Source organism: Dasypus novemcinctus, chromosome 23 (assembly GCF_030445035.2).
Source record: "Dasypus novemcinctus isolate mDasNov1 chromosome 23, mDasNov1.1.hap2, whole genome shotgun sequence".
Classification (NCBI taxonomy): Eukaryota; Metazoa; Chordata; class Mammalia; order Cingulata; family Dasypodidae; genus Dasypus; species Dasypus novemcinctus.
In genome coordinates, this window is record NC_080695.1 from 56,794,953 (window position 1) to 56,816,850 (window position 21,898).

At 48.5% G+C, this 21,898-nt stretch overlaps 1 protein-coding gene across 5 annotated transcripts in view; it reads left to right on the top strand.

Moving 5' to 3' along the window:
• The first annotated feature begins 5,005 nt into the window (after positions 1-5,005).
• The window catches only part of MYH11 (myosin heavy chain 11), a 125,451-nt gene continuing 108,558 nt past the window's right edge, over positions 5,006-21,898 (top strand). The window contains exons 1-2 of one of the 5 annotated variants that reach the window (XM_004471878.5): positions 5,006-5,211; positions 18,226-18,587. In XM_004471878.5, the coding sequence (XP_004471935.2) occupies positions 18,243-18,587 (345 nt within the window). In that variant the 5' untranslated portion in view covers positions 5,006-5,211; positions 18,226-18,242. Of the gene's footprint in view, positions 5,212-17,465; positions 17,604-18,225; positions 18,588-21,898 lie in introns of those variants that run through there. The other 4 variants (XM_058286386.2, XM_058286385.2, XM_058286388.2 and 1 more) reach the window with 4 other exon arrangements.

Sequence of the window (21,898 nt, forward strand, 5' to 3'; positions counted from 1 at the left end):
AACAAACAGCTTTATATAAAAATAAGATGGGAATTGAAACAGAAGAGGGATTTGGGTAAAGTGGAAATTAGAAACTTGGGCAATATAAAAACTCAAACAGGAGCAGAGGTGGCTTTTGAAGATGATAAATTTAGCTTAGCGTGTATGTTTGCATAGAATAAGTTGTAGCTTTATAATTATGTGCGAGAATACATTTGTGTATGACTCACATGCCTGTATGATTATGTAAAAGTTGATGTATCCTTTTAACATAAAGCCAAGTGTACTTGAAGATTAACACTGGTGAGATTAAGCCTCTAAAGGCATTTAGGACAATGCTTCCCAAACACTTGCTTGTTACCCAGTGATCTACTTGATTTTGAAACAACTGTCTTACTAGGATTGGGTGGTCTTCGTTACGTGTGTGTGTGTTTTTTAGGTATGGGACCAGGGATTGAACTAGGACCTCGTATGTGGGAAGCCTGGCTCAAACACTAAGCCACACAGGCACCCTTAAATTGTTTTTTTTAACCCCACCCCCACCCCCGGCGGCTTTTCGCATGCTGTCTGCTCTCTCTGTCCATTCGCTGTGCATTCTTCTGTGCCTGTATTTATCTTTATTTATCCCCGCCCCCCACACTGCGGCTTATTCTGCTGTCTGCTCTCTGTGTCCATTCACTGAGTGCATTTTTGCTTGCCTCCCTTTTTTGTTGCATCACCTTGCTGAGTCAGCACTCTGCAGGCGCTTGTGGGCCCGGCAGCGATCGGGGTGCCCTGGCCGGCGGCTCTCTGCAGTGTGTGGGTGAGCCTGCCTTCACAAGGAGGCCCTGTGACGCGAACCCGAGCCTCCCATTTGGTAGACAGGAGCCCAACTATTGAGCCACAGCCACTTCCCTTGAATTGTTTTTTTCATTTGTTTGCTTGGGTTTTTTGTTTGTGTTTTTAGGAGGTACCAGGCACTGAACCTGGGACCTCCCATGTGGAAAGCATGTGCTCAACCACTTGAGCCACTTCCACTTTCCTTTTTACTATATTTTTAATGAAACTTTTGTTGAGAATTCTAGGACCCTTACTGATAGAGATAGAAAATCTGGAGTTGCCATGATAACCTGAGTTGGATATTGGTGCTGAAAGAAAGAGGGGTGCATGTCACTATGCAGTGCAGTCTTGTACCTGGAAAAGCACGGGGGCCATTTTCTTTGAAACAAATGCTCATTTGTGCAAGGGACTTGGTGCTGAGTCATACCTGTGGCCAGAAATGATGTCCCTTCATTCTCAAGGAGGCAGAGTCCTTCCTGTGCAGGTCTTACACTGAATGGACTTGAGTATGGATACACACTCAAATAAGTAAAGCCTGAAGCACATGCAAGAGTAAAACATGTTTCCAACCCGGTCTTTGACATGAGTAAAAAAACTGGAGGGAATCACACTTTGGGACTTTTTAAAGCTGGTAGTGAATACTAAGATACTTGATAAAAGAATACTAAGATACTTGATAAAAGAGACATAGAAATTTCCCCTGCCATCTTGCTTCATGAGTTCATGGAAATTCCCATTTCATGGCACCTCATGGAAAAGAGGAAGAGACATGCCAAGGAAAATTACTTGAATGTTCTCAAAGCAACATTTTTAAAAAATTAACTTTTTCCTCACTCTTAAAATAACTGGGTTTTGAGCCATGTGAATTAAAACTGAGGCATCTAAATTAAAGATTAATTTTTTAATTTTATCCGCACCCCCCCTCATTTTGTGCTCACTGTGTGCTCTCCGTGTCCGCTCACTGCATGTTTGTCCTCTCTTTAGGAGGCACTGGGAATTGAACCTGGGACCTCCCTTGCAGGGGAGAGGCGCTCAATCGCCTGAGCCACCTCCACTCTCTGCTTTGTTATGTTTCTCATTGTGTTTCCTCCCTGTGTTACCTTGTTATGTCATCTTGTTGGATAAGCTCGCCATCTTGCTTGTCTTCTCCAGGAGACACCAGGATCTGAACCCGGAACCTCCTGTGTGGTAGGTGGGAGCCCAATCATTTAAGCCACACCCACTTCCCTGAGGAATCTAATTTAATTAACCTAACAATGTATTTTTGTCTGAGCTACACGCATTGGACATACATTTATTGCACAACTTATGCGCCATACCATCCCTGGGTACTTATAGAGTGTACCTACTAGAAAGGTGTGAAGTGCTTTACATATACTGTCAAATTTAAGGATCCAGCAAGGTAGTTGAGGCCACGCTTCGGAGCGCCTCTGCTTTTCCTTGACAACACTGTGGCTCCCAGAGGTTCACTGACAACCCTGAGGACGTCTGGCTGCAGCTTAGCAGACCTGGGTGCAAAACCTCGGGTCCCCATCCACTTGCCATGGACTCTGGATCAGACAGGCTGGGCTTGGAATTCCTTGGAATTCTTGCTCCATCACTAACTAGCTGTGCCAGGTAACCTGGTTTCTCAACACTAAGATGAGGGGAGAAATTAACGTACCTTCTTCCCAGGGTTATCAGAATTAGGTGAAATAATGGAGTAAAATGCACTGCCCCAATGTCTCCATTTACTAAAAACTTAGTTTAATTTTTCTCTTCTAAAAGAATCAAATGCAACCCCTTTGGAAATAATGTCGGTGCCTCTGATAAAAATGCCAGTTCTTCCTTTGCAGCCAGCAAGTTAGATCCTGAGCGCCTGCTCTGGATTGTCTTTGCAGTACGAGAAGGTGAAGATCGACTTCGGTTTCCCCCCTTTATTTCTCTTCTCCACATCCTTTCTGTACTAACGCAGGGACAATTTCCACTCCTTTTACAGTGCAGACTTTAAAGGGCACGTAGGAAAGAAGCGCATTCATCATTTCCAAAGAGCTTTACCCAACCAGCTGAAGACTGGCCGTTCTGACCTCGCTGATTTAGGCCCCTGCAGCACAGGAGGCTGGGCTCTGATGTTTTCAGGGGCAAACACCGGGTTCGCTTGATGTTGGAGGGAGGTAGAGCTCTGGAGAGAGTTCAGGGCGCCGGCAGAGCAGGCTCCTCCTCACCCTGCGGTCCCGAAGGCCCAGTGCCCCTCTGCTTGGTTTCAGCTCCATGAAGCAGTGTAACATGTTCATTTTACAGGGGTCATCTCAAGGATCGCTTACAAGAAGTGAGGAAGCAGCTGATGTCCATTTTATGGATGGGATAACTGAGGCACAGAGAGGTTAAGTTATTTGCTGGTGATCAAACAGCTAGAAAGTGGTCCTGGCAGATTTAGACTCCGGCATCGGACCCCAGGGACCTGTGCGGAGCCCCCAGGCCATTTGCATGGACATTCCCGTTCGGTCTCCTGGAAGTAGTGCCAGCACCAATCCATGACTGTCCCAGTGGGAGCCTGGGCGAGCCGCACTCCTGGGGCCTGCTTTCTCCCCTGCAAAACGGGGTCGTGAATAACGGGCACCCCTCCCCACCGCTGCGAGGGCAGGGGTTGACTGAGCGAGACATGCGTCAGGCACTGAGCCTGGCAGGAGACCCCCCAACTCCTTTAACCCCCCTCCCCAAATCCGGCTTGAAGCCACGGGGACCGCGCGGCTCTGCCCCCAGGGCAGGGGTCCGCTCTGCCCCCGGCGGGGCGCCCCACGGCCCGCGGGGTGAAGGGCCCCCTCCTGGCCGCCGCGCCGGGAGGCCTCTCGGCACCATATTTAGTCAGGGGGAGCGGGCAGCCCCGGGCTGGTATGCGGCGCTGGGAATTCCTGCAGGAAGGAGCCCACGCCTGCCCTTTTTGGGACGCCTCCCGCCCAGGCCCCCGGGGCGGGGGAGCGCGGGCCGAGCCGGGACCTCGGGGCCGGGGCCGGGCGGGGAGCGGGGCGCCCGGGCTGCCCGCGGGTCTCCGGCCTGGCCCGGGGCCAGTCCACCGCCTCGGCTGCCTTTTATGGCCTGTGCGTGCGTGTGACAGAGCGGGGAGAGAGATGAGGGAGAAGACGACGACGGGGGCGGGCGGGGGGGGGACAGGGAGAGATCTCCAGCCAGGGAGACGGAGAGACACGCAGCCCAGAGACAGACAGACATCTGGGAGAGGCAGAGAGCAGGAGATACGGACACATGGACAGTGATGGACAGAGACACAGACCTAGGGAAGACAGTGAAAGACACAAAGGACAGCGACAAACAGCGACAGACCTGGAGATGGGGACACAGGAGAAGCAGAGACAGGGCGGGAGAGTGTCAGCCCCACAGGGAGAAGGAGGCACCTGGAGGCACACCCCGGGAAAAGTTTTTCTAAGACCGAGTGGGGAGAGAAATTTAGGGCGCTTCTCCATCCACAAGGACTTCTTGGGGTGGGGAGGAGAGCAACTGGTGTGCACCGAGATTCTCTTTGGGTCCTGACACAGACCTCGTAAATTACATAGTTAGCACACACGCTCCAACTACCCCCACCCCGACCCCATCCCCCCATTTTGCAGCTGCAGACCCTGGGGCCCAGAGAGGGGAAATGACTTGCCCAAGGTCACCCAGCCGAGCGGCACATCCGGATGGTGAAGTCCACAGTACCGAGGTGTTGGTTTTTTTTTTTTTTTTTGGCTCGGGTGGGTGCACAGCAGTGTGGCTTTTTTTTTTTTAAGTAGTGGGTGGGGGAGGGGTGGGGGAGGGGAAGGCAAGGTGGGGAAAGGAAAAACTCCCTTCCCACCCAGTTCCCAGCAGTCGGGGGCTCCTGCCTTGCACTTTGCAAAGTTCAAAAAATCCCCTTTCCTCTCCGGCCCCCTTTCCAGACAGTGGGAGAGGAATAAAACGGGGCGCGGGGAGGTGTCGGGGCAGACGCGCCACGGCCCCCCGCGTGGCGAGGCGGAGGTTGAGGCCGAGGCGGCGGGAACCGACCCGCGGAGGGCAGGGAAGAAATGCTCACGTGTCCCCCACGGCCGCCGCCCGCCTGACCCCTTGCTCTAGGGACCCCGAGACTCGGTGACTCCCCCGGCCCCGGGCCCCTGCCCAGCGCGCCCCGGGACCCGGGCGCCCGCCCCCCCCGGGCAAAAGCGGCGGCGGCGGCCGCTGCAGGGGGCGCTGCAGGGGGCGCTGCGGGGCGCGCGGCGCTCGGCCGGCTCCCACCCCGCCCCGCTCGGCCGCCCCCCTTTCCCGCCCGCGGGCGGCTCCCGCGCTATATAGAGGCGCGTCCCGGGCCGCGGGGAGACTTGGACGCCCCAGCCTGGGAGGTGTGCGGGATCCGAGCTGTCCGTCCAGTTTCTTCTCCGCGGCCCCTCCCCCCCCAGATACAGATCTGTAAGTAGCGGTGGTCCCCCGGAAGAGACTGGGTGCAGGGTGTGAGGGGCCAGCCGCGCGTCCTATAGGGGCTGGGGGCCCGTGAGCTTGTTTCTGACGTCATCCTCTTAGGGACGAGGGTCAAGTTTCACTCTTTTCATTTCTCTCTGCTCCATCATCCTAGATTTCCCACGTTCAAGATACCCAGGCCTGGGTCCAATTCCCATTGAATCAGAAGCTCCGCAGGCACTGCACATAAATTTTAAAATTAAGGGTACCGATGGTTCTTGTTAAGAGACAGATCTGGGAGACACTACCTCTCCCTTAGACATTCAGAGATTCAACTTTGATCCATCAGGCATCTAACTTTATTCTAGGCAAAAAAAAAAAAAGTGCAGCCGACCGTCACCGAAAAGTCATCTGCCATCACCTGGGCAGGTACAATGATGCTCCAGCTGGAGTTGGAGGCATTGCTCAGTGGTGCTGGTACTGCTTTAAATCAGTTAAAAACACGTGGACACGAGCTCGCAGAAAGGGGAATGTTTTCCACCAGCCTAGGGCTACGTTTGTTGATGACCCCAGGGAGATAAGGCTGATCATGAGCCAGGTCATTTATTACAGCCCAGTTTTCTTTCATACTTGCCCACACAAGCAGGCAAACACACTCCTCCCATCCAGCCGATTTTGAAAAATCCCATCTAGGTTGACCCAAGGCACACAGCCAAAATTTCTACTTACCTCCAGGACCTGTAGGTATACCTGGGTAAGAGCTGAGCTTTCCTGCAGAGCAGGAGCTACAAATGTTACCTGTGTCCAAAAAGTTGGATGAAGTGAGGGGGAGTGTGGCTACTCCCTGCTGTGAATTTTCTCCCTGTGCAGAGACAGTCGGTGGGGATTTTGCTGCTCCGGGAAAGGCACAGTTCAAAGCCATGCTTGTCAAAAAGGAAAACAAAATATTTGGAAAGCCGAGGACTGGCGCATTTGGTGACATTATTAAGAACTGATTGTTTAGATTGCAGACTAGCCAGGGGAGGCAAACTAGCAAAGGGCAGGTGGGCAAACTGTTAGAAAATTGCTTTGCATGCTTTGTTTTGCTTGGTGCCTTCTTTTTGCTTGGTTTGGTTTGCTTAAAGATACTATTTTAGAATTTTTTAAAGGGAGGGGCCTGAAGATGAATTGAGCTGAAAGTTGTAGAAAGCAATGTATAAAATGGGATATTTAGTAAAAGCAGTCTTTCTTTGACACCTTCCCATGAAAATAGCTACTACTGATGGAGCTCTTAGGTGCCAGGCATTGCATATCATTGATCTCATTTAGTCCTTGCAACAGCCTTATGAGGGAAATATTAGGATGCCTGCTTAGTTTTGAAGGGAGCTGAGCGTAGAGAGGTTAAGTAACTTGCCCAGGGTCACACAACTTGTAAGTGGTAGAGCCCATTCTGATGCCAAGTTTATACCCTGGCCTCATCCTCCTTTTTCTTTACCACAAACAAAAACCTCTTGTTGGAGCTGCGTTTCTGGGACCAAGTGCTTCCAGCAAGGCGAGTGTTTATCGTCTTCTCTTTGGAGAAAACCCAAACTGACCTTCTGTGAATTTAACATAAAATGTACTGTCTGTCCCCTGGTGCTGTAGCATCTACTTTGAGTTGGCGACCTCAGGTGGACTGCTGTCCCGCGAGGCCGAAGGAAGGACTTGCTGGGTCTTCGAGAAACTTCCCTGTCTTGCCTTGGTAAATGCCGTATTTTTTGTTTTTTTTCAATTTTATTATCATGTCTGAAATTGGCATGTGATTCTGTACAAGGTATTCATTATGGATACGTTACTTTTCTGTGTGAGGGCTGGGATAGAGGCAAACATATCCATTTATGGTAGCGTTTTCCTTGAGGCCATCCCTGGCCCCTTGCAAATCACCCAGCCTTGCAGCCTTGTTGGTCTCGGCTCTGGGGATTTCTCTGCCCTTTTCCAGAACCAGCGGAGGAGCCCAGAGGAGAAGGCATTTAGGAGGAAAGTGGAATTATATTTTTCCTGCCACCACCCCTCTTATTTGGAAGCTTTATTTTGGGGGAGGGGAGTAAAATTGTTTCCTCCTTTTCGCAGTACATTGAATCCAAACAGGTGGCTTGTGCACTTTCAGTACAACTACGTAATTTTTAAAATCAGATACACATTACTTAGATTTTCTGGAAAACCAAGTCCAATCTATTGGAATCCTACAATGTCAGAAGCAAATTTAGAAATCATCTGCATGGACCTCCCTAAACTCCCATCTGGGAAATGGGATTAATTGAAAATAGCTAATGTTTGTTGAGTGCTTTTTCCAGGCAATGTGTAAACTCTTTACTACCCTTCTCATTAAGTCTTCACGACACCCCTTGGGCTAGATACTTGATCACTGGCCCTCTTTTACAGAGGTGGGATCTGAATAACCTGCTCAAGTTAGCCGACTAGCCAATGAAGAAGGCAGGACTCCACCAACCCAGCTCTTTTGAACTCTAGAGCCTGCGATTAAACAAGATAATGTGCCTGAGGAGTTTAGCATCAAGCCCGGCCCCTGAGCAATCTCAGGAGATGCTTACCTGGGTGCAGTCAGGGGGCTGGCCCAGTGTGGCCCCTGCGTGGTGAGCCAGGCCGGCTTTTGAGGTCCTCTCCTCAGGGCAAAGCTTGGCCCTGATTGATCTATTGCGTAACCTCTTTGCAGAGATCCGGTTCCTGTCTGGGCTAAAAGTGGTGCTTGGCCTCTCCTTTGACTTTTGTCACAGCCCTTTCTCACCTGCGCCAGGACCATTTCCAATTCCAAGTTACTTTAGTCCACTTGGGATTTGTTTAGGGCCTCCTCTAAAAGCCCACCTGTGCCAGGGCACAGCCCAGCGCCTTTCTAAGGGGCTCTTTTTGCCCCCCCACCCCGGGCCTCCTTCCTCCGCCTGCCGCCACCCAGTGGAAGAGAGACTGAGTTTGGGAGGCCAGGCAAGAATTTGAAGGAACTTTTGTACGTGATCAGAAGGACCGAGGGGGCAGCGAGTCCTGCCCAGCATCCCTGCACCCTGGCACCAAGGATTCAGGGGTTCAGGAGGAACGGCCCCCCATCAAAGCCGCTAGCCTCGGACAGCAGGACTTCCCGCGTCCTCCTGCAGGCTGGCCCTGCCTGTGCTGCTGCCCCCGCTCCTCCCCTCTCTGGCGGAGTGGGCAGCCGACCATGCCAAACCTCCCAGGGGCCAGTGCCTGGGATCACCTCAGGTCTTTTCGGTCACTCCCTAATTTCTTTCTCCCTGATTCTCCCCCCTCCTCACAGGCTCCATCCTCTCCCCATCTCCAGACGTAGTCACTGATTACATAATAGGAGTTAATATAGCCTCGTGTATCTTTCCAAAACTTCTCCACGGCAAATCTTCCTTTTGACGCAAATAGTGGCATTCTGTAGGTTAGTCTTTTCCTACTTAATTACACATCTTCAACACCTTTCTCTAACAATATGTTAGCCTTTATTCTTTTTATCAGCTGCATAATACTCTATTATGCGCAAGTACAGTATCTTAATTAAACCATCGTTCTTGAAACATAGCAGGTTCATGCCACCATTTCTTATAAACAGTGCTTCTGGAGAACATCCTTGTTGAGCTATTTTTGTCTAATTATGTGAGTTTCTCTGCAGGATACATTCCAGCAGTGCAATCACTAAGTTAAAGGGCAGGCACATTTAAAATCGATAGACTGTGCTAACGGCCCACTAACGGCTTTGTGCATTTTAAACTTCTAACAGCCACGAAGACAGTTTACATTTATTTTAAGTTGGGCTATGCCAGGGTTGTAAGAGACAAAATACGATGCGGCTTTTAGGACCAGGTTGACCAGTTCTCTGTATTCCAGGAGTCACCTCCACAGGGGCCATTGTACCCTTTGCTAACCAATTTCGCTTGGTCGGGAGGAAAAAAATAATTTAGCTATACTAATCAAAATAACTTCCTTCTGGAGTTACTTTACAACGATTGGTACTTAAACGTGTTAGGCCATGTCATTAGGCAACACTGCAGGGGCAGAGTCACTGTTCACCTTTTTCCTGGTAACGTGAATTCTCACTCCCTGAGGGAGGCAGGCAGAGCAGATGGTGAGAGAGGGTCAGTCCCACTGGCAAGAAAAGGACGTTCTGCTAAGAGTAAATTGGGCATCAGTCAGATCTGGGTTCAAATCCTGACTCCAGCTCTTACAACCAGGGCCTTTCGTTTCCTTTCCAGGGCCTCAGTAGTCTTAGCAATGAAGTGTCGCCAAGTGCTTCTGAGCCAGAGAGGCCGGATGGTGCTGGGGGCCGGACAGATGTAGTGGCAGTTATTGGTAACAGACAACAATTTGGGGCCTGGAGAAGTGGGGTTCTCCCTGTCCCCCACTGCTGTACCCGCCACACATCTGGCTCTTCCCATACACGGGCCAGCCCTCCACCGACGCCCCAGGCCTTATGCCAGCTTCCCCCCTGCAGAGGTCCATGCAGCTGGCGGGTTGTGTTCCAGATCCTGTGCAGAGAGCTTTTATTTTGCCTGTATGGCATTCAAACTGTGAGCAGTAATTTGCCTCTTGTGGGGGTAGGGGCAGGTATTCAATACTGAAATTCGGACTTCTGGCCTCTCTTGGAAATTTGGTCAGGCAGGGCCCACCTTGTCTGGGCCTTTCTCCTACAGCTGGAGGAGAGAAGCCGCCACCCCCCCGGGCAGGGAGAGGACTCTGGCCGGTCACTCTGCATTGCTCTTCTTGACCCCAGGGCCACTCGGATTTGTGTGTCTGGTCAACCTCGAGCCAAAGGCTTGGTAGCGAAGGCTTGAGGGATGCTGATGGCCAGCTCGATGAGGCGCAGATGCTATACTCTTTGGCTGGGCTATGAGCTATTTTATTTATTGTCCATTAATGTTGAAACAGCAGGGGTACGTTCTTTTACCCCTGAATCTTCTGGGCATTAAAACTCCAATGGTAATACACACTGTCTTCATCAAGGCAGCTGAACATTCCCAATTGGCTCAACCTCAATTCTTGAATCCAGAATAAAGTGACAGAGATAGGCCAGCCCTCCATTTTAAAAAGTGCTGTTATTTTTTCCCAAATGAAAAATCTAAGGCCCAGAGAGGGAGTGCGACTTGCCCAGAGTCACTCAGCAAGTGTGGGCAGAGCTGGGACCTGTAACTACCTCAAGGTCCTATGGTCTCCCAGAGGTGACAGAAGAGCTCGTTCGTGCTTATAGAATGAAGCCCTGAGTGCTCGGTGAGGATGTCGTGATCATCGTCTGGCCTAATGCTATAGCCGTGGAGTCCCTGGCTTTCACCAACCCTGCAAGAGCTTCCCTTGATCCCGGGACTGTGCTTAGTATCCGCCAGTTCTGCTTAATAATCCCAAAGATGTCCTTTCAGCCCATGGAGCTGATGCAGGACATGGCGGGGGGAGGGGGCAGTGCAGGAGGAGGGATGGGTGAGGATGAAACAAGTAGGTGGCACCTTGGTTTCCTGTGGCTGCTGGAACAAAGGGCCACAAACTTCCAACCACAGAAGTTTACCCCCTCCCAGTTCTCGAGGTCCAAAGCCCTCAACCAAGGGGCCAGCAGGGCCCCACTCCTCGCCTCTCCCAGCTTCCGGTGGCCCCCAGCATTCCTTGCCTTGTAGGTGCATCTCCCCAATCTGAGCCTTCTCTTCTCTGTGTGTCTCCTCTATGAGGACACTTGTCATGGGATTGAGGACGCGCCCTGGTCTGGCACAGCCTGATCACATCCACCGTGACCCTATTTCCAAGTAAGGTCACGTTCCGAGGCTCCAGGAGGATGAATCTTGACGGACTCTATGCATCCCAGGGCAGGCTGAGCCTCCTAGAGGGCGGGCCAGCTGGCAGTCTGCTCTTGCCTGACACGTTCGCCTTCCGTCTGTCTGACCTGCAGATGGCATTCCAGGTTGACGTTGACCGAATGAGGACTGTCCTCAGCTTGCCTTTCCCTGGAAAGCCCCTGTTTTCACTGGAAAGCAATGGTTCTCAGCTGAGGACAGTTTTGTCCCCCAGGGACATTGGGCTATGTCTAGAGACATTTTTTGATCATCCTGATGGGGCGGGGCTACTCGCATTTGGTGGGTCGAGGCCAGAGTTGCTGCTGGACATCCTGCCCTGGACAGCTCACGACAGAGAATTACCCAGTCCAAAATGTCCATCGTGCCGAGGCGGAGAAGGGATCGCAGAAAGGCGCTGCAGGCCACGTTTTGCTTCAATTTAGCACCGGAGAATTCTCCTACTGGGATTGCTCTTCTCTGGTTGCTGTTACAATTTCCTGAACTCCTTGGCGTTCCTCCCTGTGCCAATCCTCATGGCTGCTCTGACACTTTTTGTCTGAATTCGCCACCCTCAAATTCTGAAAACTCAGGGTTCTGGGTGCACGCCGAGGTGAGTTCTTTTATCAATACCCCCACGTCACCTGGAGCCTTCAAGCTGTCAAGTTTGGTTCAGGATGTGTCCCACGCAGCCTTCCTTCCGCTCTCAAGTTCCCTGCTTGTTTAAGAGAAGGGAGAGGAAGCACAGAAGGGTCCGTTTGACAAATGTGTCTTCATTCACCCATCACGAGGCGAGTGATGGACAAACCACTTACCCTGCCTGTGCCTTGGTTTCCTCATCTGCAAGACAGGGTCAGTAGTTCCCCTCGTGGGATTTTTGAAGGAATTAAATGAGCTGATATCTGACACGCCACCAGGTTTAGCAGCTAGTGTTATTAGTATTTGCCTTATTGATTTGCTAGACTCACTGCATTTTCTCCAGGGCAAAGTGAAATTCATGTGTTTGGTGGGAAAAGAATTCCGTGGCCAGATGTGGTTTTGGGCACCCTGGGCTTGCAGGAGGAAGGTGACTGTCGGATTTCAGAACCTGCCAGCTGGGTGGGTGTCCCAGTCTGTGCTGTGCCTCTTGGTGGAGGGCAGGGAGTACGCAGCACTTTCCAAATGGATTTGGCCACAGAACTGTTTTTGAAGAGTTTCTTGACGTCTCTGAGTCTCACCTCCCAAAAAATATCTCAGGGGATAGGGTTCTGTGGAGCACACCCTGGGAAACGCCTTTCTAGCAAGAGCACGGGCTTCTCTTCCCTGGTCCCCTAAATCTTTGACCAAAGTGGCATACACACATAATAACTGTCAGAGGCATCAAAGGCATGGGAAGCAAGCCAGTTTCTCTCTCTCCTTTTATGGGCAGAGCCCAAATCCTTGCACTTGATCTTGTTTGTATAAGAGAGGGTTCCTGGCAATGGGGATTCCTTTTTTTTTTTCTGTTGCATTTTTTCTGATTTTAAGGCAACACATCGATATCACAATTAGGACGTGCCGTTTATTTGTCATTCTGCTTAGAACAAACCAAAGGCTACCCCGGCTCTGGGGTATAATTGGCTTCCATTTTAACAAACTTTCCATCAAAGCATACTTTCCATCCAGAAAAGTGCACACACCGTGGTGTATGGCTCGATGGGTTTTCACACAGTGAGCGCACCCTTGTAGCTGGCCCTCAGCTCAAGGAACAGGACACCAGCACCCAGCGGCCACCCCCCCACCCTGTGCCCTACCCTTCTGGTCACCATGTGCCCGAGGGAAAGGACTATCCTGACTTCTGTCCCCATAGATCAGTTTTGTCCTGATTTTGAACTTCACGTAAACAGAATCATACAGTGTGTCCTTTTTATGTCTGGCTTCTTTAGCTCAAGAGTGTATCTGTGAGATTCTCCTTATTGGGGGGTGGAGTTTCAGCTCCCTTAGCTTGATTCGGGAACCGTCTGGAATGCTAATGCTGTACCAGGCACTGAGCTGGTGCCTTATATGACTGGGCTCCTTTACTGCCAATGTTCGGATGAGCTTCTGCCAAACACATCAAGCTCGTATGGTAGGCAGGAGAGCACGGGCTCTGGAATCAGACCTGGCTTCAGACTCCAGCTCTGCCTCTTAGCTGTGTGACCTCAGGCAGATGACTTCACCCCTTTGAACCTCCATTCCCATATCTTTAGGGTTGAGTGAAACTTGACTCTGAGGGCTGTGAGGATGCTCCTAGGTGATGCTGCAAAGGAAGAATTCAGTCCAGGGCCTGTAGTGGGTCCATGAGCCTTAAATTATCACTGACAGTGCTCAGAAAAGCTCAGCCCTGGACACACACAGGCCAAATGGGAGGTGGTGCAATATCTACGTTGCTTACAAGTAGAAGATCCTTGCATAAATTGTATAGTAATATTGTTCCTTTAAAGAAAATGTCCTATAAATTTTACATAGCAACATTGTTCCTTTTAGGAAAAAGTCCCATAAACAACAAAGTGGAGAGAACAGTATAACAAGCTCCCCTGTGCACATCACGGGAGCTCATCTCACTTCATCTCCAGCCCCGTTCATGTCCCACCTGCCCTCCTTATTTTGAGATCATCCCAGAGGTATCATTTCACCTGTAAATACTTACAGAGTCTCAAAAAGTGAAGGCCTCTCACAAGACCATTTTCTTACCAAAGACTTTAACAAAATTCCCTAGTATAAAATATTGAATCAATGTTCAGAACTTCCTGATTATCTTGCAGCTGTTTACTTTGGGGGAAGGGGCTGCCAAATTCTATTTTTTTGCTAACAATTACATTCTATTTCCCAAAGTATTCCATTTAAAGAGTGACTTTTAAAAAATGCAATATATACCTTGAATTTTGCCTTGCCCTGTGTGCGTGTGTGTTTATCTTTTTTGTGCTGGTTATATTTTTTTCATTATGAAAAATTTCACACGGATGCAAAAGGAGAGAGAGCAGCATATCACAGCCCCCCATGCCTATCACTCAACTTCAACAATTACTGCCATTTGAAGCCGGTCTTGTTTCATCTCTAGCCCTATCCCACTTCTTATGTGTTTTAAAGTCTCTTTTAATCCGCAGGTCTCCCCCGCCCCCCCCCCCCCCCACGTCACCTTGTTTTGCTCTTTATTTGCTAAAGAAACCAGGACATTTGCCCTCCAGTTTCCTTCTGGAATGTGCCGCAGCCGGGACATAATTTAACCTGTTTCCTGTGTCCCACTTTTCCTATAAACTGGTGTTCGATCCAGAGACTCCAGCAGCAGCCCTCTCTTTTCTTCTTTGTAAGAATATTTCACTGATGGCCGTGGCACTCCTGTGGCCTCCCATCTGGAGGCACAGAGTGTCCTATGGGCTCTCTTCTTTGTGAGCTTCAGATGAATCGGTAGATTTGGGTGTTGCCAGCCTGATCAGTCCATGTTCAAGGTCTCCATCGGCTTTTCCTGCGCTCCTGTCATTCCCACGGAGACCCTGGACCAGCCGCAGCCTCGTCTGGGAACTTGTTAGAAATGCGGCTGCGCAGACGGAGCGAATCAGGAGCTCGGCCGCAGAGCCCCGCGATCTGGGCTGTAACAAGCCCTCCCCGGTGCTGACGCTCAGGGAAGCTGGAAAAGCGCTGGTCTGCGGATTTTAGGAGCTCCTGATGGTCATTCCCAAGACCCTTTATTTTGTTATTTTTTATTTTTTTGAGATACCGGGGCCTGGGATTGGACCTAGGACTTCGTACGTGGGGGCCAGCGCTCCACCGCTCAGCCAGATCAGTCCCCCTATTATTTTATTAGAGGTTGCAAAATGATTGTATTTTAACTTTCTCATTTCTTCCACATTTATTTGCTAGGATCCTTCCAAGTAGAAGGGAGACTATTTTTAAGGTAGTAAAGGTGGGGGTTGGGCGAGGGTGCTACGGGGATGATTATTCTAAGCGAGATTCAGGAAGGCTTTAGAAACTCAAGGAATGTCATCATTAAACCTGGGACAACGTGTGTTTTCTATGAGTCATTATTTCACTTTTTGAATAACTAAAATGATTATTTAGATTTAGGGAAGGATTCCCTCATTTCTACTTTTTTTTTTTTTTTTTTAAATCAGGTCTTCCAGGAGATATATTCTTTCCCTCAGATGAGCAAATCAGCTTTGTATTACTGTTGTATTACTGTTATTTTCACCCCAATAGAGAAAAGTATTGGGATATTTGGCCCTCCCATTTTACTGAGCAAAATCTGCCTCACTGTGTCAAGAGTTGGCTGCTTGGCTCTGGAGGCCCAGTAATGGGCTGTGGATTTAGTCCAGCCCCATAGGACAGTTTGGGGCCCTAGCATGGGGGAATGCTCTCGTGAATTCAAAGGGGTGCGACGTCTTTTCTGCTGAAGTCAAGCACACAGTAGGTCCTGGCAGCTGTGCATCCTTACTCAGCCTGTGTCTTGTTTACACACACAGCAGCAGCAGGTGCAGGAGAGCTGGGGCGGGTTGGAGGTGCTGGGTGGGAGCCCACGTGACGACTCCTGCAGCTCCTGGCATCTGGAGGCTAGGATGGAGCATCTGTCGCAAATGGACAGATTTCAGGCTGGCTGGAAATCTTGATAGAAACTTTTCCTTGCCAATTATTTGAGCACCCTGAGATTTAGGAAAGGCAGAATTAATGTTTTTAAACTGGTTTTCAAAATAATGATTTTCCCCAGCATCATCCAAGGGTGACCTATGACTGTATCTAAATTTAAAGATTTATTGTGAACTTCGTGGATTTGTACATATTTGTCTTTCAGCTATGGTAGTTGTTTTTCTTATTGATGTTCAAACTGCCTTTTTTTGACCAGCTAGAACCATAAGTTTAATATTTTATTATGTTGTTTTCTAGACATTTTAAATAAACACATATACAAAATTATAAGAAAGATTCTATTACATGTATTTTAATCAGCCGTATTGAAGTATACTTTTCATGCAGCGAAGTGTACCCTTTTTTAAAAATTCACTAACTTTAAGTGTACAGTTCAGTGAGTTTTGACAACTACATTCAGTGCTGTCATCACCAGCCTAATCATAATAAGGAACATTTCCATCATCCAGAAAGTTCCCTGGTGCCTCTTGGCATCCAAACCCCTTCCCCAGCCCTGGCCCCTGGGAACTACTGATCTGCTTTCTGTCACCCTAGATTTACCTTTTCTACACTTTGATATCAGTGGCACAACAGAATAGGTAGTTTTCTGTACCTGGCTTCTTTCGCTTAGCCTAGTGCTTCTGAGACTCATCTGTGCTATTGTACGTATCTGTAGTTTATTCCTTTTTATTGCTGAGTAGTATTCCATTTACACCTATTGTTTTTAACTTGGAAATATATCATAAGCATCTCCGTATGGTCAACAACCACCAATTATATGATTGCATCTATATGAAATGTCCAGAAAAGGCAACTCTGTAGGAACAGAAAGTGGATTAGTGGTTGCCGGGAACATGGGGGTAGGAGAAGGGGTTGACTTGTCAGTGGGCACCAGGGAGCTTTTGGGGTGATAGAACTGTTCTAAAACTAGGGAGCGGTAATGGTTGCACAGCTCAGTAAATGTACTAGAAATCGTTGACTCATACATTGAGAGCGGGAGAATTTGGTGGTATGTCAATTATGCTTCAATACATTAAAAGGGAAAAATTTGGGGGTAGCAAAAATAGAAGTCCATGTCTTGAGTTTTTAGCAGAGTTATACCACTCTGTTGAATGGAAGCCCCCAGTTTAACAAGGCACCCTTTGAAGGTCCCTTATGTGCTTGGCAGTTCGCTGCTCCAAATGGCACTGCTGGGTTATTCTTGTAGATGTGTTAGCGCTTGTCTGTTTCCTTAAGCTGAATTTCCAGAAATGGAATTGCATGGCTCAATCCATAAGGGCCATTTGCCCCCCAGAAACTCCCTCTTCCGCCGGTGGTATAGACGGAGGCCTGTCCCCCTCCACTTTTGACAGCAGTGGATATTATCAATGGTTTTACTCTTAGCTTAGCTGGTAAGTGAAAGTCAACTGCTCATTGCTTTAACTTGCATTGCTTCAAATACTAGTGCAGTTGAAAACCTTTTTCTTATGTTTATTGGTTATTTGAAGGGCTTTGTAAAAATGTTTTGGTCATTCACTTTAAAAAGTGTAAATGACAGAAATAAAAAATAGAAAGTGAAAATCCACCCACAACTGTGGCTGACAGGTGCATAGATCTCCAGGGTTTTTTTTGCCTATAAAGATGCTAAATATTTTTTAAATTAAAAAAGTGAGATCTAGTACCTACTGTTTTACAGTTCCCTCCTTTGATTTTATTTTTAACAGGTTTAATTGTGATGTAAATCATATACTACACAATCATCCATTTATATTGTACAATTCAGTGGATGTTAGTGTGTTCAGAGTTGTGCATCTATCACTACAAAAATTGTGCATCTATCACCCAAAAAGAAACCCTCCACTCTTTAGCTGTCACTCTCTAATTCCTCCCCAGGCCCTGACAACCACGACTCTACCATCTGACTGTACAGATTTGCTTGTTCTGGACATTTCATATAAATGGAGTCATACAATGTGTGATCGTTTGTGACTGGCTTCTTCCGTTTGGCAGATATTTCCAGCGTTCATCCAGGTTGTAGCCTGTATCAGTACTTCATTTCTTTTATTGTGGAATAAGAGTCCCTTGTATGGAGAGACTACACTTTGTTTATCCATTCATCAGTTTATGGACACTTGAATTGCTTCCGTTTATTGACTGTTACGAATAATGCTGCCACGAACATTTGGATATAAGGTTTTTGTGGACATTTGTTTTCATTTTTCTTGTGTGAATACCTAAATCGCAACATCATATCGTAAATATCATTTAAGGACCCCCCCTTTTGTTTTTACAGTAAACAATACATCTTCCATGGTTTTGCATTCAGCAAACATATACATCCTTTCTTTTTCACCACTGCATAACATTTCATGGTAGGAAAATACCACGGTTCTTGGATCCAGTCCCATGTTGTTAGACATTTGGATTGTTTCTTGATCTTTGTTATTATAGGCAGTAACGCGCGTAATCTCCTGGAGGGCCTTTGGGTGGTTTCCATTTCTCGACAAAATGAGCAGTACCGCAGCGAACATCATGGTACTTTGTGGCGTGTTTTTGCGGGATGTGTTCCTAGACATGGCGAGGGAAGAGGCTTATCTGTCCTTAGGGCTTGGTTCTAGTAATTCGATTCTGACCCTATTGCCTTATTCCTTAGGGGACCAACCAGGCACCATGGCACAGAAGGGCCAACTCAGTGATGACGAGAAGTTCCTCTTTGTGGACAAAAACTTCATCAACAGCCCAGTGGCCCAAGCCGACTGGGCCGCCAAGAAGCTGGTCTGGGTCCCTTCAGAGAAGCAGGGCTTCGAGGCGGCCAGCATCAAGGAGGAGAAGGGGGATGAGGTGCTGGTGGAGCTAGTGGAGAACGGCAAGAAGATCACGGTCGGCAAGGATGACATCCAGAAGATGAACCCGCCCAAGTTCTCCAAGGTGGAGGACATGGCGGAGCTGACGTGCCTCAACGAGGCTTCTGTGCTGCACAACCTCAGGGAGAGGTACTTCTCGGGACTCATATATGTGAGTATTTCGGGACAGTTGGTGGCTTTTTTCTGGCCTCCTGGGCCCCTGAGGGAGGGAGGGGTTTAGAAATGTGCTTCAGGGTGCCAGTTGGGAGGCTGAGGGTTTGATTGGGATCATTCAGACTTGGGTTCACATTGAACAGGTTATTTTACCTTCAAGGCCTCAGTTTTCCTATCTGTAAAATGGGCACGATCACCCTCATCACAGTAAATAGGTGTGAAGATTCCATGTTGCTTATCTATGCCAAGTGCCAAGTCGCATGGTAAATACTCAAAAGATTGCCAGGAAGTCGCCACCCTTCCCTCCACCATGGAAATAAAGAAGAGCTCATAATCTCTTTGGCAAGGCTGGTCCATCCTGGCAGCCAGCCAGGTAGGAGAGTTGTGGATCTGGCTAGGGTTTGAGGAGACCTTCCCTGTCGCAAATGGGAACACCCAGATTGGTCCTGGGACTCCTTTGGGTCAAAGGCACAGATTAGAGAGGACTGAAGTTGCGCCACCCAATAGGGTAGACACTAGCCATATGTGGCCATTTAAATTTAGATTTATGTCAAGAATCCATCAAATCAGAAATTCATTTCTCCAGTTGTACTGTCCCCAGGTCGAGGGCTCAGTAGCCCATGTGACTAGCGGCTACTGCCTTGGCAGCACCGAGGGAGGCCAGCTCCACCATTGCAGAAAGCTCTGCTGGATTGTGGAAGCAAGTGTGACCCTGCGGGGCACAGGCTCCTTGTGGGGTTGGACCAGCTCCCCAGAGCAAGAGGACGTAGCCCCATCACACCAGCCTGGAGGGCAGAGGTGCCAGGCCAGGCTCTGTGTGTCTTCCCTCTGTGGAAGGGCATGCACACCCCTTGGGCAAGTTACCTAATGTCCCTGAAATTCCGTTTCCTTCTCTGTAAAGTGAGTACGAGGATTGTACCAACTTCAGAGCATGGGGTACTCTTAAAAGAAAGTACTTGGCACCCAGCAAGCCCTCAAAATGTTAGCTGCTGTAAACAGAGGTTTTTGTTGTTGTTGTAATCCTCTTTAGCAATCCTCTTTAGCAGGAGGCAGATGTTCTGGGATTCTTTGTAAACTCAGGGAAACAGCTACTTCTATCTTTAAGCTCCTTTGGCCTTGCCCTTTACAGTTTGCCAAGTGGAAATTACAGAACATCTCTTGTCATCTCTCAACAGATTTTGCAAATATTTTTCTTAATTAGGACTAATACATAGTGAATACCAAAGACTTGGCAAATTCAGAAAAGCATAATGAACACAATAAAAATCAATTTTCACCCAGAAATAAGAGTCAATAAGGTGCTGGGTGTCATTGCTTTCTTTAAGAGAATGGTGCATTTTACATATTTGAAAGCCTACCCTGCGAATAGTTTAGTGACAACTTCCCCCCCACCCCGTATCCAAGTAACTTCTGACGCTATCCACATCTCATCCCAGCAGCCCCTCGAAGACCCAGTTAAGGGCTGGATTAATCTCTCATGTGGATGTGCCGTAACTGATTTATCTGTTCTCCTTGTGGACACTTCAGAAGGAGCTAGAGTGGCTCTCTTTTTAAGGCCAAAGGGGAAAGCTGCTTGTGATTGTTGAATTGCTCCTCGAATCTGGTCCCTGTATCCTGACCTATTTTCTCTTATTTAATCAACACTGCAACCCAACGAGTTACACGTGCTTGTCCCATTTCATCAGGGAGCAAATCGAGGGAGGGGACGGAGACATCCCTTGCCCGTGGCATACCTTGAATGGAAATATTGTCCTATGGACAGGAGGTTTCTAAGGCTGCCAGCCTGTAAGAGCGAGAGGGAGAACTGGGCTCCTCCGGCCCTTCTCCATCCAGGGAGGTGGAGGGTGGGCCTACAAATCCATCTCACCAGCTGGCAACTGACATAGTGTTTGAGCCCAAAATCGAAATCAGAAAATAATGAGAAGCTTGTGAAGATCCCAAGACCCAGCATATCTTCTGACAGTAGATTAAAAAAAAAAAAGAAAGAAAATGAGTCCAAGCTTCAAATTCCTGCTATGCTTCTCCAGGCAGATTAGATTAAACCCCTTCCAGCCTTGTGATGATGTGCCTGCTCTGGCCTTTCTGGTCAATTTAATCCCCTAATAGAAACCATTGTCCATGATGGAGAAGATAAAGAAGGGAAGTGGGCAGGGGCAGAGTAAGTTACTCTCCCAGTGCATGACAGCAAATGTGGGACCCTTGTTGATTGGCCAGGTGGCAGGCCGGGCTGGGCCCATGGCTGAGTCCCCCTGTGTGTCTACATTTGCCCTTGATGAGAACTTTCCCTTCCATCCTACAAGGTGCACGTCAGACGAGGGGCATTTGAGAAGGTCCTGGCAGGCCTCGCGTCCTCTTGGATCTAGAAGAGTCTGGGGGTACCAGGGGGTTCTGTGTCATCATCTTGGTTCTGCGCTCAGCCATGTCCAGCACCTTGCCTGAGCTGCCCCAGGTCATTCATGGCACATGGGGGCTGTGGACACAGCTTGATTCCTGGTGCCACAGTCCCGTTGTCATTGGTTGCGTCCTATCTGCCTGGAACTCATGGGGACCTCGTAAAAAGCCTGCTGTGCTGGGCATTTTGCTGAGGGATGGGGAGAGGGGAGCTCAGTCAAGGTGCTATGTACTGTCCCTATGTCCCCAGGCCATTTAGTCCTTTACGATATCTGCAAGAGCAGGGCTAATATCCCACCAAGGGACCAAGGCAGAGAGATGACAGGATTTGACTTAGGTCACACCATTAGGAAGGGACCTGGATTCAGACTCTGGTCTGGTCTGATTTTAAAACATGTGTTTACTTCACTCTCCCGTTTTTACTCTGTGGTTCCTTAATTATTAGGGGGACACAAGGCACACCTGAGTTACCTGCAGACCTATGAAATGGATGCTAACACATGCAAATAAGCTCTGCAGACTTTCTAAGCCTCTTGCGATTTAAGGAAAACTTTGCACATATCTGTTTTTTTCTGGGCAGAAGGTCTTAGCTCTCAGACTCTCAAAAGAGACTTGTTACTCTATTGGTAGCAGCTACTGTTCATTAAAACATACTGTGGTAAGGGTTTTATGCTAATATATTAATATTATGACCACTCTTATTTTACTCATTTGAGAGAGACTATTATTTAGCTCCTTTTTTTTTTTTTTTTTTGCAGATGAAGAAACTGTGGCTTAGAAAAGTTAACTGAATTGATGAGAAACTAAGGTGTATCTGAAATCTAGGAAGGCTGCCTGGAAGCAGTGCCTTTAACTGCTATCTCATTCCTTCCAATGGTCCTATGAGACCACATGCTGTCTCCCAATTTAGAGATAACA